The sequence below is a fragment of the Bubalus bubalis genome, chromosome 16 (assembly GCF_019923935.1).
Source record: "Bubalus bubalis isolate 160015118507 breed Murrah chromosome 16, NDDB_SH_1, whole genome shotgun sequence".
NCBI classification, from domain to species: Eukaryota; Metazoa; Chordata; class Mammalia; order Artiodactyla; family Bovidae; genus Bubalus; species Bubalus bubalis.
Window position 1 is genome coordinate 57,520,245 of NC_059172.1, and position 13,709 is coordinate 57,533,953.

The following is a 13,709-nucleotide window of genomic DNA, read 5'->3' on the forward strand; positions in this document are numbered from 1 at the left end:
GTTACTCGGGTGAAGGGACCGTGTGTCTGGGTGTGTGTTACTCAGGGTGAAGGGACTATGTGTCTGGGTGTGTGTCAGGGGTGAAGGGACCGTGTATCTGGGTGCGTGTCACTCGGGGGTGAAGGGACCATGTGTCTGGGTGTGTGTTACTCAGGGGTGAAGGTACCGTGTGTCTGGGTGTGTGTCACTCAGTGGTGAGGGGCCGTGTATCTGGGTGTGTGTCACTCAGGGGTGAAGGGACCATGTGTCTGAGTGTGTGTCAGGGGTGAAGGGACCATGTGTCTGAGTGTGTGTCAGGGGTGAAGGGACCGTGTGTCTGGATGTGTGTCACTCAGGGGTGAGGGGACCATGTATCTGGATGTGTGTGTGTGTCACTTGAGCTGAAGGGACTGTGTGTGTGTGTGTGTGTGTCACTCAGGGGTGAGGGGCCGTGTATCTGGGTCCGTGTCACTCAGGGGTGAGGGGCTGTGTGTCTGGGTGTGTGTCACTCAGGGGTGAAGGGACTGTGTGTCTTAGTGTGTGTCACTCAGGGGTGAGGGGCCGTGTGTCTGGGTGTGTGTCACTCAGGGGTGAGGGGACCGTGTGTGTGGGTGTGTGTCACTCAGGGGTGAGGGGGCCATATATCTGGGTGCGTGTCACTCAGGGGTGAGGGGACCATGTATGTGGGTTGTGTCACTTAGGGGTGAGGGGACCATGTATCTGGATGTGTATGTGTGTCACTTGAGCTGAAGGGACTGTGTGTGTGTGTGTGTCACTCATGGGTGAAGGGATTGTGTGTCTGGGTGTGTGTCACTCAGGGGTGAGGGGCCATGTGTCTGGGTGTGTGTCACTCAGAGGTGAAGAGACTGTGTGTCTGGGTGTTTGTCACTCAGGGGTGAGGGGACAGTGTGTCTGGGTGTGTGTCACTCACGGGTGAGGGGACCGTGTTTCTGGGTGCATGTCACTCAAGTGTGAGGGGACCGTGTATGTGGGTTGTGTCACTCAGGGGTGAAGGGACCATGTGTCTGGGTGTGTGTCACTCAGAGGTGAAGGGACCGTGTGTCTGGGTGTTTGTCACTCAGGGGTGAGGGGCTGTGTGTCTGGGTGTGTATCACTCAGGGGTGAAGGGACCGTGTGTCTGGGTGTGTGTCACTCAGGGGTGAGGGGCCGTGTATCTGGGTGTGACTCAGGGGTGAGGGGCCGTGTATCTGTGTGTGGGTGTGTGTCAGGGGTGAAGGGACCATGTCTGGGTGTGTGTTACTCAGGGTGAAGGGACCATGTGTCTGGGTGCGTGTCACTCAGGGGTGAAGGGACCATGTGTCTGGGTGTGTGTTACTCAGGGGTGAAGGTACCGTGTGTCTGGGTGTGTGTCACTCAGGGGTGAGGGGCCGTGTATCTGGGTGTGTGTCACTCAGGGGTGAAGGGACCATGTGTCTGAGTGTGTGTCAGGGGTGAAGGGACCGTGTGTCTGGATGTGTGTCACTCAGGGGTGAGGGGCCGTGTATCTGGGTGTGTGTCACTCAGGGGTGAAGGGACCATGTGTCTGAGTGTGTGTCAGGGGTGAAGGGACCGTGTGTCTGGATGTGTGTCACTCACGGGTGAGGGGACCATGTATCTGGATGTGTGTGTGTGTCACTTGAGCTGAAGGGACTGTGTGTGTGTGTGTGTCACTCAGGGGTGAGGGGCCGTGTATCTGGGTCCGTGTCACTCAGGGGTGAGGGGCTGTGTGTCTGGGTGTGTGTCACTCAGGGGTGAAGGGACTGTGTGTCTTAGTGTGTGTCACTCAGGGGTGAGGGGCCGTGTGTCTGGGTGTGTGTCACTCAGGGGTGAGGGGACCGTGTGTGTGGGTGTGTGTCACTCAGGGGTGAGGGGGCCGTATATCTGGGTGCGTGTCACTCAGGGGTGAGGGGACCGTGTATGTGGGTTGTGTCACTTAGGGGTGAGGGGACCATGTATCTGGATGTGTATGTGTGTCACTTGAGCTGATGGGACTGTGTGTGTGTGTCTCTCTCATGGGTGAAGGGACTGTGTGTCTGGGTGTGTGTCACTCAGTGGTGAGGGGCCGTGTATCTGGGTGTGTGTGTCAGTGGTGAGGTGACCATGTGTCTGGGTGTGTCATTCAGGGGTGAGGGGCCGTGTATCTGGGTGCGTGTCACTCAGGGGTGAGGGGACCCTGTGTCTGGGTATTTGTCACTCGGGTGAGGGGACCATGTATGGGTGTGTGTCACTCAGGGGTCAAGGGACCGTGTGTCTGGGTGTGTGTCACTCAGGGGTGAGGGGACTGTGTGTGGGGACCATGTATCTGGGTGTGTGTCACTCATGGGTGAAGGGACCGTGTGTCTTTGTGTGTGTCACTCGGGTGAGGGGACCATGTATCTGGTGTGTGTCACTCAGGTGTGAGGGGACAGTGTATCTGGGTGTCACTCAGGAGTGAGGGGGCCGTGTGTCTGGGTGTGTATCACTCAGTGGTGAGGGGCCACGTATCTGGGTGTTGGACGTGTGTCACTCGGGTGAGAGGGGACAGTGTATGTGGGTGTGTGTCACTCAGGGGTGAGGAAACTGTGTATCTGGGTGTCACTCGGATGAGGGGGCCGTGTCTGGGTGTATATCACTCAGGGGTGAGGGGACCGTGTGTCTGTGTGTCACTCGGGTGAGGGGACCGTGTGTCTGTGTGTGTGTCACTCGGGTGTGAGGGGACCGTGTATGTGGGTGTGTGTCACTCAGCGGTGAGGGAACCGTGTATCTGGGTGTCACTCAGCGGTGAGGGAACCGTGTGTCTGGGTGTGCCCCTAGCTTCCATGTGTCTGTCTGAGTGTGTGTGCACGGTCTCTCTTCAGACTCTGATAGCGAGGAAGAACCAGCCCTGCTCTCAGGGGAGGTCAGGACTTCATTATAAGTTATTCCCAGGCCCACTTTCTACCCATCATCTGAGATAACCCCCTCCGTGCCCCCAGCCCCCACCTCTATCACCACAGCTGGTTGGGCCTCTGGTCCAGCCTCTCTTCCCACGGGTCACTTCCCTCCTGCTTGAAACATTCCCTGACCTCCCCGCCACACCAGCCTAAATTAACTGCCTTTTACCTGTGCTCCCTGCTGTAGGCATTTACCATCCCAGCTGTACCTACTTCCCTGACCTCCCCTGACCATGGGCTCCTTGAGATCAGGTCTGTGGCCTTTCCCCACAGTCCCTATCTCTCACACAGTGTGTGACTTGCAGTAGATGACCGATAAGTAACAGAAACGCATGTGTGAATGGATGAGTCCGTGTCGAGTGGCCACCCCCTGTAGTCTGCTGAAAGAATGGTCTCGGCACAGACTACCCTCTGCCATTTGAGACCGCTTGTCTGGGGGAGGCGTGTGGGTACTTGAAGGACTTGGACCACTGAGATCATGTTTTAAGCCCAGGATCAACCTCTCCACGATAACTTAGAGGTGAGTCTGATGTCCGCAGACCCTCACCTCCACTCCCATTTCCCTGCTCCTTCCCCAGGTGCTGTGGACGAGGAGGGACGAATGCCTTTCTACGCTGAGGAGTGTGCCTCCATGCTGGCGGTCACCTTCAGTGGCGGGGACAAGATGCTCCGGAGCATCGTGAGTGCTCTGCCCCACCCACCGACCCTCTGCTCCCCAGCCCGGCTCTCGGGATCCTCTTCCCTAGCAGATCTGTTTCCCTAAGAGTCTGCCCCTGTTGGTAGAATGGAGTTGAGGACTCTAAATGTATCTGTGTAAAGGGTTTTTAATCTTTAAATTTTTAAAAATCTTATTTATGTATGGCTGTGCTGGTCTTCCTTGCTGCACGGGCTTTTCTCTAGTTTCGGCAAGTGGGGGGCTCTGTCATTACAGTGTCTGGACTTCTCACTGGGGTGGCTTCTCCTGTTGCAGAGTACAAGCTCTGGGGCACACGGGCCCAGGACTTGCAGCTCCCAGGCTCCAGAGCACTGTACGGGATTAGTAGTTGTGCCGCAAGGGCTTAGTTGCCCCGAGGCATGTGGAATCTTCCTAGCCCAAGGATTGAACCTGTGTCTCCTGTACTGGCAGTCAGATTCTTTACCACTGAGCCACGAGGGAAGCTCCTTCATCTTTAAATTTTTAACTTAACAAATATGCATATTTTATAGGAATCGCTCTAAACACACATGGATGAAAGAACCTTTGAAATGTCTTCCTTTGGTAGAATACGGGCTTTGCCTAATTTCTATGGGCTTAAAAAAAAAAAATCATCATTGCATTGCTATGCAGTCCTTACGTAAATACTGCAAGTTCTGATCCTGTTCATCCTCAGGAGTAAAGCTAGTGGTTGTCTGCACCGCATGGGTGGGAAAAGGAGTCTGGAATGTCCCCGTCAACCGCAGAGACAGCTCTTTCCTTGGAGCTGGGCTTGGAGTCACAGCAAACAAGAGGTTGGAGCAAGCAAGTGGAGTTTCTCAAGCTGTGGGAACCTGTGAAGGAATTCAGAGTGCAGTGCCTACCCCCAGCTGGCTCAGCTCCAGCCCGTCATCTTAGAGCTCCCTGCCCATCCCGATGCCCATAACAGAGTGACCCGGGGACGAGGGGCTCTGGGGCAGGGCTGGGCCGCAGCCAGCCGGTGTCACATTTCTCCAGTGGCTCGCACTTGGGAGGACTCTCTGGGGCCGTTGGGAATTGGGCTGCTGCCTCTGGGTCAAATTCTCTTTCCCAAACTGAAATTCTGTTTTTGCTGCTCAATGACTTCTGGTCAATACAATGTTCCAAGGCTCTGGGCCAGGTGGCCCCAGCCCCTTCCCCCACCCTGGGAGAAGAAAAAAGGGAATGAGCTAAAGTAAGCGGGCAGGAAGCTTTGCTTAACAGAAGGGAGTCTGGGTGCAGAGGGGCACCACCCACCCCCAGCCCAGCCCAGGCTGGAGGGGGAGGAACAGCAGGAACATCCTGGCAGGACTCTTGCTCACCCCAGCCACAGTCGGGGGCCGAGAAGTTACTGGGCATACAAGATCCCCTTGTTCTGGGGCGCCTGTCTTTTCTCCTCCGGATTCAACTCTGCTTCACCCCCACCACTTTCTATCTGAACTATAATTTGTCCAGAAATGCAAAGAGAGTTTGTTCAGCCAAACTCCCATCTTTGGGTTGTCCCTGTCTTGAAAACCAGTTGCCAGTTTCTGTTCAATGACCAGCTTGGTGGGGCTGCCTCCCCCAGGGCGGGCACGGAGGGACACGCCACCCCACCGTCTGCTGCCCAGGGCTCCTGCCACCAGAGGCAAGTTCACCAGCTTCCCGGCTCCACACTAGACTGTCACTGTGAGACTGTTTCCTTAACAGGAAAAAATTAATCTGCTCCCTGGCACAGACCAGGCTTCCCACCCTCATTGAGACTTCTACTTGAAGAGTTTTTCCCTTCTCTTCTGTGAGAGCACAGCATCTGAGTGGAAATGACATGTCTTGGCAGCTGCTATAATAGCTGGAAGGCAAGCAGCGAGGACGGTGGAGAAAGGGCAGCTCTTGGCAGAAGGTAGCACCTTGGTATCTGACCCAGGAGAGAAGCCTGGAAGGAAAAGATGTTCTAGTGTTAGCATGGGCACCACGTACTAGATCCAGAGGGCCATGGGCTGGAGTGGATTTAGGCAGGGACCTCCCCGGCTCCACCCTGTGTGGCTCCAGGGAGGATGAGAACATGGAAAGAACTGGATGCCAGACAGGTGCTGTGTCCCTCCCCCTCAACCCCCACTCTCACCTCCCACCTCAGGACTGCAGGTAGAGAAGGGGGACCCGAGGCACTCGGCCCTGAGGAGGGAGGTGGCCTGGCCCATCAATCGCCACAGGCCAGGGTGGGCAGCGGTGCAGATGCTCCGCCTGTGCTGAGCCCACCAGTGGGCGAGGGGGACGCTGTCCTCTCCCTGAGACACACTCCCTGCGTTCACCCTGACATCAGGCCAGCCCTGTCTCTGAGCCGCCAAGCCGGAGTTCCTTGCCCGCTGCCTTCACTGTTGTTCCAGCTCCAACTGGGGGCCCTGCAGCTCCCCGGCCACTCCTCTGTCTCCACGGCTGCAGGGGCGGGGGGATTGGGGAAGGGATCATCAGCTGAGCAGGAATCAGGACACATGAGGCCTTTCCCCTCTCCACCTCCTTTCCACGCTACTGCAGCCAAGACCCTCAGAGTAACTGGTTTTTCTCAGCTCTCCAGAGGTTCTCCTGTAAGGCCCAGGAGGATGAAGAATCTCCTTCATCCTGATCGGCCAGACACAGAGGTCCCCAGGAGGCTCACTGGCTCTGAGGCCCCGCCCTGCCCCCTCCCCCCACCGCCCTGGAAACGCAGGCCCTAATCAGCCCCCATCCCCCCAACTCCACTTCCCAGGTGACCACCGACTGGGACCTTCAGAAGGGCACCGGCTGCACCGAGGGTCACACAGGGACCTCGGCCGCCGCGCCCCTGGCTGCTGGCATGATAGCCCTGATGCTGCAGGTGCGGCCCTGCCTCACGTGGCGTGACGTCCAGCACATCATCGTCTTCACAGCCACCCGGGTGAGCGCTTCGCAGGCAGATGCACGGCCTGGCCCGGCCCACCTCAGAGTTTTGGTCCCGAGGGCTTGGAGGTATCAGGAAGTTCAGATTCTAGATGTCCCAGGCATTAGGTGCCAGTGTCTCCCAGAGTTGCATTCCTACGGAAGCAGTGTGGAGACCCCACCAAGACCACAGACCTGAATTCACTTATCCCTGTCCTGCTGTGGCCATGTCACCTGCAAAGGAGCATTCTGGCCAGGCTTCCAGGTCCCTCTGTAAGCAGGCCATTGGGCTGGTGACATCACGGGGCTTTGCCCTTTTGTCCCGGCTGTCCTCGGGGAGTCCCTTCCTCGCAGCCTTTGTGGGAGAGTCTGGGCTGGAAGAGCCATCAGGGTGAGTCAGGAAACCTAAACTCCGCAAGGCTCACCAGGACCCCTGTGCTATCAGTACGAGGACCGCCACGCGGACTGGATCACCAACGAGGCCGGCTTCAGCCACAGCCACCAGCACGGATTTGGCCTGCTCAATGCTTGGAGACTCGTGAACGCCGCCAAGGTGAATGGCTGTCCTGCATGGAGGGGCCGAGGGGACGGGCCGAATGCCTGAAACACTGCCCGTCGTGTCGTAGGTGCTTAATAGATGTTCATTCACCCGAGACCCATTTTACCCACAAAGAAGCAGGCTCAACACTCTATAAAGTTTCTTAAACTGACAGGAGAGTAAATGAGACCTCAGTGTCGCATGGAGCCCTCAGGGTGTCAGCTCCCCATCTGCCGCCCTGGACCCAGCGTGTCCCCCGGCTCCGTGTTGTGATGCTGTAGGGAGCAGTCCAGGTTGTCCGCAGAGCGAAAGACAGTGATGATTAAGGGAGAAATAAAAAGTGCAGCTCTAGGGGTCAGGTAGGCGAGATTGACTGTGCGAGGTCTGTCCGTTTGTTCATTTGCTGCCCCCTCTTCCTTTCACAGGTCTGGACGTCTGTCCCTTACTTAGCTTCCTACGTCAGCCCTGTGTTGAAAGAGAACAAGGCGATCCCACTGTCTGCCCGCCCCCTGGAGGTGCTGTGGAATGGTAAGCGGTCAGCAGAAAGGGGGTTAATCCCAGGCCAGAGGCTCAGGGCGGGGTGATGGAGAAGTTAAACTTGTCCTCCTGCCGGTCCTGCCCCTTCCTTTAGGAGCTGAGCTTCAGCCAGATCTGCGGAGTTCTCTTTGACCATTTTAGGACATGTTGCTGCTTCTGAGTTGGCTGGCCCCCTGGCTGTTTGAGAGACCTTTCTCCTGAGTTACAGGTGGTGGGAGGGAGCTGCTGAACAAGCTATTAGGAAGGCTGGCGGGAGGGCTGGGCCAGAACCTGGGGAGACAGGCACAAGTCGAAAGATGTTCCTTTGACTTCCATGCTAGGAACTTGCCAGATGATCCTCTGCAGCCCAGTGGGCTTTGGATGAAGTGAAGGAGCTGGGAATGTCTCCCTTTGATTCTCAGGCTTGTCTAATTACAGAATCAGCTGGAACCTGTTGGGGGAGGACAGAGGAGTCCCCAGAGGGCTCTCTAGATTGGAGTGGCCCTCCCCCTCCGCCTCCACCTCCATCCCACCCGGGGCCATGGGACTGTCTGAAGGGGTGAGGGCTGTCTGTGGGCAGTCCGAGACATGGTCTCTTGTTGAGCCCAGAGGTTGAAACCCTTCCCAGAGGAGAGGGCAGCTGGGCTGGGTTACTCAGCCGTGCTAGAGGATCCTCTCTCTGCAGACTCCCCAGAGTTGCCACTGGAGAGTTTTCCATCCCTCCAGTTCTTTGGGGATGTTTTTTTCCCTCAAGGAATTTTGACAAGCAGAGTTCTCCACTGTGTTTTGTAAAGTCGGAAGCATGTCATGCTTTGTACCCAGGTGGAGCTTTGTTCTCACTGTTTCCACCCTCCTAGGAAATGATCAGACCAGCACAGTGGCCACGAGGAGGGATGGCCAAAGATGGGAGCGTAGAAAGGAGGGTTGGGGCTGCTCCCCTGGGTGGGAAGAGTTCCGTTGTCTCTCTCCCTAACCATGTCCAGCACTTGCCCAGTTTCCCCTCTACGTGGAAGGAAATCCATGGGCCTGGTTCATTGCATTTTCCGTAAAAGGAATGCTATCTTGGAAAGGGCATAAAGCATCAGCCAAGGCAGAAGAGTGTAGGAACATTCCCAGGAATGCAGTTCAAGTAGGAACCTCAGGGCTTTGCACTCACATGTCTTGGAGACAGTACATCTTTTAACTTTTATTACCTCCTATCCAGAGCTGCTGTCTCTCATTTAAGTAACAGTAACCCACAGTCACATCCATCAAGTGAGGTGGTCAGCTTAGAAGCAGGTTAGGGTCCTTTTCAACTTCACCATCCTCTGCCTCCCACTAACCAGGGATGTTCCCCCGGCATGTCTGACAAACTTCCCTTGGTACAGAGGCATCTGGAAACTGCTTGTTTGTCACAAAGAAGCAGGAGAAAGAAGGACAGATTGTCCTGGGAGGAGGAGAGCAGGAGTTGGAGTAGGGGAGAGAAAGACGGAGAGAAGGGAGGTAGACTCAGCAAGTTTTGCTAATGGAGCCCTTCACGGGTTTGGAGGGCAGCCAGCAGTCTGCTACTGTCCAGGGTCAGCAAAGATTTCTTCCCCTCTGTTGTTGTGACTCCAGACAGAACTGAAGGTCCAGGCTCATGGGCATTCTTGGAGGCTGCAGGAAGTCAGTCCAGTTCACGTAGAGCTGAGCAACTCAGTCCAGGACGGTCAGCAAACCTCTTCCCCTATGGCCAAGTGATAGTCTTTCCCACCAAGACCTGGGCAAGTCAGTGTCCAAGGGCTGGCAGGTGAACTTTTTTGTAAGATAGAAGGAAGTGAATATTCCTGTTATGGAAAAGGAGGTGAAATTCCAAGACTCCAGAGCAGTGGTGACCAAGAGAACTTTCTATGATGGTGGAAATGTTCTCTATTTGTGCTGCTAAGCTGCTCCATGGCACGAGGGATCTTAGTTCCTCAACCAGAGATTGAACCCATGGCCCCTACATTGCAAGGCAAATTCTTAACCATTCGACCACCAGGGAAGTCCCTGTAATTGATTTTAAATAGCCACATGTGGCTGGTGCTACCTTCTTAGGCAGGGCAGCTCTAGAGCAAGACAGGTTGTCATTTCTCCCCATTGGCAGGAGGGCCCCTTGGTTCCTTTAGCTCTGACTCTGGGTCTGAAATGTCTTTGGAGGGCAGGAGAGAGGGTGGGGCTTGGGAGGCGAATCTCAAACACAAGGGACCCTGTGTGTATTTACAGAAGATTCCTGAACACCTCTTGCAAATACCCTTTTATCCTTGTTTGCAGCCCCAACTGGCTACCACCATCCCCCGCCAGCCATGTTTCAGTCCTGTTCCTTCCTGGCTCCAAATCTTTCCCTCCCCATTGATTCCTCCTTCTGCCTTCCAACACCCTCAGCACATCTGTTAGGAAACACCTTTAAGCCCCTGACTGCCTCCAGCTAGTAACCTTTTCAAATGAACTAACCAAAGCAACTGCTCACCTTTATCACCCTCTCTCCACTGCTGAAGACTTACTTCATCGCTCTGTGAGGTGCCCCTCTCAGGCTCAGACCCGGGGCCAGCTCACAGCTCATCTCGGCCGATGATGCTTAGCCCTGTTGTCGGACTGGATTAACGAGGCCTGTGTGTCAGCCTTCCCCCTCCTCCACCTCCTCCTCCCCGCTCCTCCTGTGGCTCCAGTGGCCTCCTTTGCTCCATGGTCCTCTGCTGGCCTGAGGAACTTGGTTTTCTATTCACTCACCTCACTACTTCCAAACCATGAGTTCCTTCTGAGACTCATACCATGTTCTTGACCCTCCTTCTACGTCTTCGTCCTCAATGGCCCAGTTGTACTTATGGCTTTAGCTGCCACCTCTCCACAAATGATTCCTAGATTGACATCTCTTATTCTGATCCCTAAACAAGGATAGTGACAAGGATAGAGATTTTTCTAGTTTTTGTAAGATTATGGGCAAATAAAGCCCTGGGATCTTCTCAGAGGTGATCGAACAAGATCCCATGTTGCTAAAGGTAAAATAATAATATGATGATCATCATCAACTAAGATGAGCGCTTCTGGGACTTCCCTGGTGGTCCAGTGGTTAAGACTCCGCACTTATGCAGGGGGTACGGGCTTCATCCCTGGTCAGGGAACTAAGATCCTGCATGCCATGCAGCGCAGCCAAAAAAAAAAAGATACATGCCTTTTATGTGCCAAGCACTGGCCTAAGGGTTAACTCATTTAATATACTGGCTCAATTCTAATAACATAATTCTCATGTTCTCACATGCATGGCCACCCAAGTCCCTGTACACACCAATAAGTGAATGCATATAGCATACCACTCTGTACACACGCTAACACAGACGAGCGCGCTCAGGTCTCTTTTAGGATTCTATTCTGTTCTATTATGCTTTGTAATGTGTCACTTGGTGGCCCAGATGGTAAAGAATCTGCCTGCAATTCAGGAAACCCAGGTTCGATCCCTGGGTCAATAAGGTACACTAGAGAAGGGAACAGCAACCCACTCCAGTACTCTCACCTAGAAAATTCCATGGACAGAGGAGCCTGGTGGGCTACAGTCCATGGGGTCGCAAAGAGTTGGACACAACTGAGTGACTAAGCACACCTACATGCATAGTAAAAATTTATATGTATGTAAATTTCACATATATAAATGTACATATGTACAACCTCACCAAAGTAAGACTAAAGGAATAGAAGTGGAATGAGCACAAGGACAAGGAGAATGAGAGAAGAGATCACAGCAAAGTAGAGATTGCAGTACGGTTTTGGAAGATAGAGCATGAATGGAGAAGTGAGCAGGGCTAAGAAAATTGCAAACCAAATACCTGCAAGAGTGATCCTAGGCAACAAGCTCGTTTATGCCACAGAATCACCAAAGACTCGGGGCTGGGAATTCCCTGCAGCCCAGTGGTTAGAACTCTGAGCTTTCATTGCCAGGGCCCAGGTTCATTCACTGGCATGGGAACTAAGATTCCACAAGCCATGCGATGGGGCCAAAAAAAAGGGCTCAGGACTCGGAGGCCCCATGCACTTCAGAGGACAAAGATGAGGTACGAGAGTAGAACTAGGTGTCAGTTAAAAGGTGGACGCCCGGGTGCCTTCTCCCATGCTTAGCAGCCAGGTGGTGGCCCCTTCCTTATCTAGGCAGGAGCTGGGAGGTTTATTCTCCAGGGCCCGGAGCCCCCAGGTACAGCAGAAAACAGGAGACAGAGGGTATATCTTAAAATGATTAACCATGAACCATATAAGGGGGACGTGTTACAGATAAGGAAACTAATTCTCACAGCTAGTAAATGGCTGACCTGGAATTTGAACCCAGGCTGGGTGGCTCCAGAGCCCAGGCTCTTAGCACTAGTAGGCACAAGTGATGAGTTGAGAAAGGGTTTGTTTTTCCTTTGTAGTGGGAAAGGCGTAAGCAAGAAAATCCAGCCAAGAGACTGTATAATTGGTCTGATCTGGCTTTGGCCTTTTGCCAGATAGTTACTGGGAAAGGAAAAGAAAACAAGGGAATGTAAATAAGAACATGTTGGAGAGATGAGCTGTGGGATCTTAGGCGGTTAGGGAAGAGGAGCTTGGCGGATATCTTGAGGAGCAAGAAAATGAAGGAATCAAGAAGGTGGTGGAGGGACTTTGCTGGTTGATGGTCCAGTGGTTAAGACTCCACACTTCCTCTGCAAGGGGTGCGGATTTGATTGCTGGTTGGGGAACTAAGATCCCACATGCTGCGTGGTGCAGCCAAAAAAAGAAGGTAGCGGAGAAAGCGAAGGGACAGCTGGTTGCTTTCTGGGAAGGCGGAACATTGGCTTCCATGAGTTGCAAGAGTGAAAGAAAAGACACACGTGCACACAGACAAACGCAGTGAGAAGGCTCAGTGTGTATTTACCAACGCAGCGTCAAGAATTTGCAGGAGCTTTTTTGTTCTCATTTTTGCTCAACTACTGTTCTAATTTGTGTTGTTTACGTAATAAATCCCACAAGGGAAGTTACTGACCCATTCAGAAGTGAAGCAGTGCCAGATAAGGACGAGGCCCGGGGTCTGGCCATGGAAGTCTGTGCTGACGTGGGGTGGAGAAAGGTCTGTGGAGTCGAGGAAGGAGAGGGATGTGAAGAGATGGACAGGTAGACCCATGAACACTGGTGTCATCGGGTAACAGGTGGTGGCCCTCCTCCCTGACGTGAGCCCAGTGAGAAGGGGACTGAGTGGGAGGCCAGGATGAACAGGAAGGACAGACAGTGGGGCCACAGGAAGCCCTGAGCCCTCACTTCCCTCTCTTCTTTTTTACCTTGGCTGTGCTGCACGGCTTTCGGGATCTTAGTTCCCTGACCAGGGATTGAACCTGGGCCCTCAGCAGTGAAAACTCGGATTCCTAACCACTGGACCATCAGGGAACTCCCTCCCCTTTCTTCTTTGACCAGCTTTCCACGCCCACACCGCCTCACCCCTAGACTAGAATCAGCTGTTTTAGCTGGCCTTCCTGTCACCTGTTTCTTCTTTCTACTCCAATTCAGCCTACCCACAGCTGTTAGGAGTAACCTCCCTTTAACACTTTTTTAAAAAAACTCCATCCTTGCACAGTAATCTCTAATAGTTCTCAGTTGCTTGTTTAAAAATGTTAAAGCCTTTCCCAACCGAGGTCCCGTTCCCATCGTCTCTCACCTCCTCTCTGAGCTTCTTCATCTGTAGAATTGGGTGTTGCTCTCTGCTTTGCCTGTTGGCCTGAATTAATGGAAGAAAAGTTGTCTTGGAAAGAGTAATTTCTCATTGCAGCCTGATTTCTTAATATTCCTCAACTGAGTCTTCTACTTCACTAGTTTGGTGTTTTAACTTTTTATTTTGAAATAATTGTAGATTGACAGGAGGGTGCAAAGAACTGTTCAGGGAAGTCCTATGCACTCTTGTCCTGATGTTAAATGTCTTAGACTAGAACAATAGGAAAGCCAAGAAAATGATACTGGTCCAATTCATAGAACTTATTCAGATTTTACCAGTTAGACATAGATTCTCTGTGAGTGTGTATGTGTGTGCGTGTGTCTGTGCAGTTGTACCACGTGCAGTCTTGTGTAACCACCACCACAATCAATATTGAGAGCCATCCCATCCCAGGACTCCTGTCACCCCTTTCGGCCACACCCGACCCTCTGCCCCACCCCTAGCGCCTGGCAACCACTCACCTGTCTCCATCTACAGGTAGCGTTACTCGTGAATATT

The 13,709-nt window shown here is 53.5% G+C and overlaps 1 protein-coding gene and 1 non-coding gene across 7 annotated transcripts in view; one reads left to right on the forward strand and one right to left on the reverse strand.

Moving 5' to 3' along the window:
• PCSK7 (proprotein convertase subtilisin/kexin type 7) overlaps window positions 1-13,709 on the forward strand; it is a 28,415-nt gene that overhangs the window by 9,740 nt on the left and 4,966 nt on the right. For 4 of the 6 annotated variants that reach the window (XM_025266837.3, XM_006044727.4, XM_044929715.2 and 1 more), the window contains 4 exons: window positions 3,470-3,570; window positions 6,305-6,472; window positions 6,899-7,006; window positions 7,417-7,519. In XM_025266837.3, the coding sequence (XP_025122622.1) occupies window positions 3,470-3,570; window positions 6,305-6,472; window positions 6,899-7,006; window positions 7,417-7,519 (480 nt within the window). The remainder of the gene's footprint in view (window positions 1-3,469; window positions 3,571-6,304; window positions 6,473-6,898; window positions 7,007-7,416; window positions 7,520-13,709) is intronic. The other 2 variants (XM_025266838.3, XM_006044728.4) reach the window with 1 other exon arrangement.
• TRNAE-UUC lies at window positions 12,817-12,889 on the reverse strand. The gene has a single exon. It is a non-coding gene; the product is annotated as a tRNA-Glu (tRNA).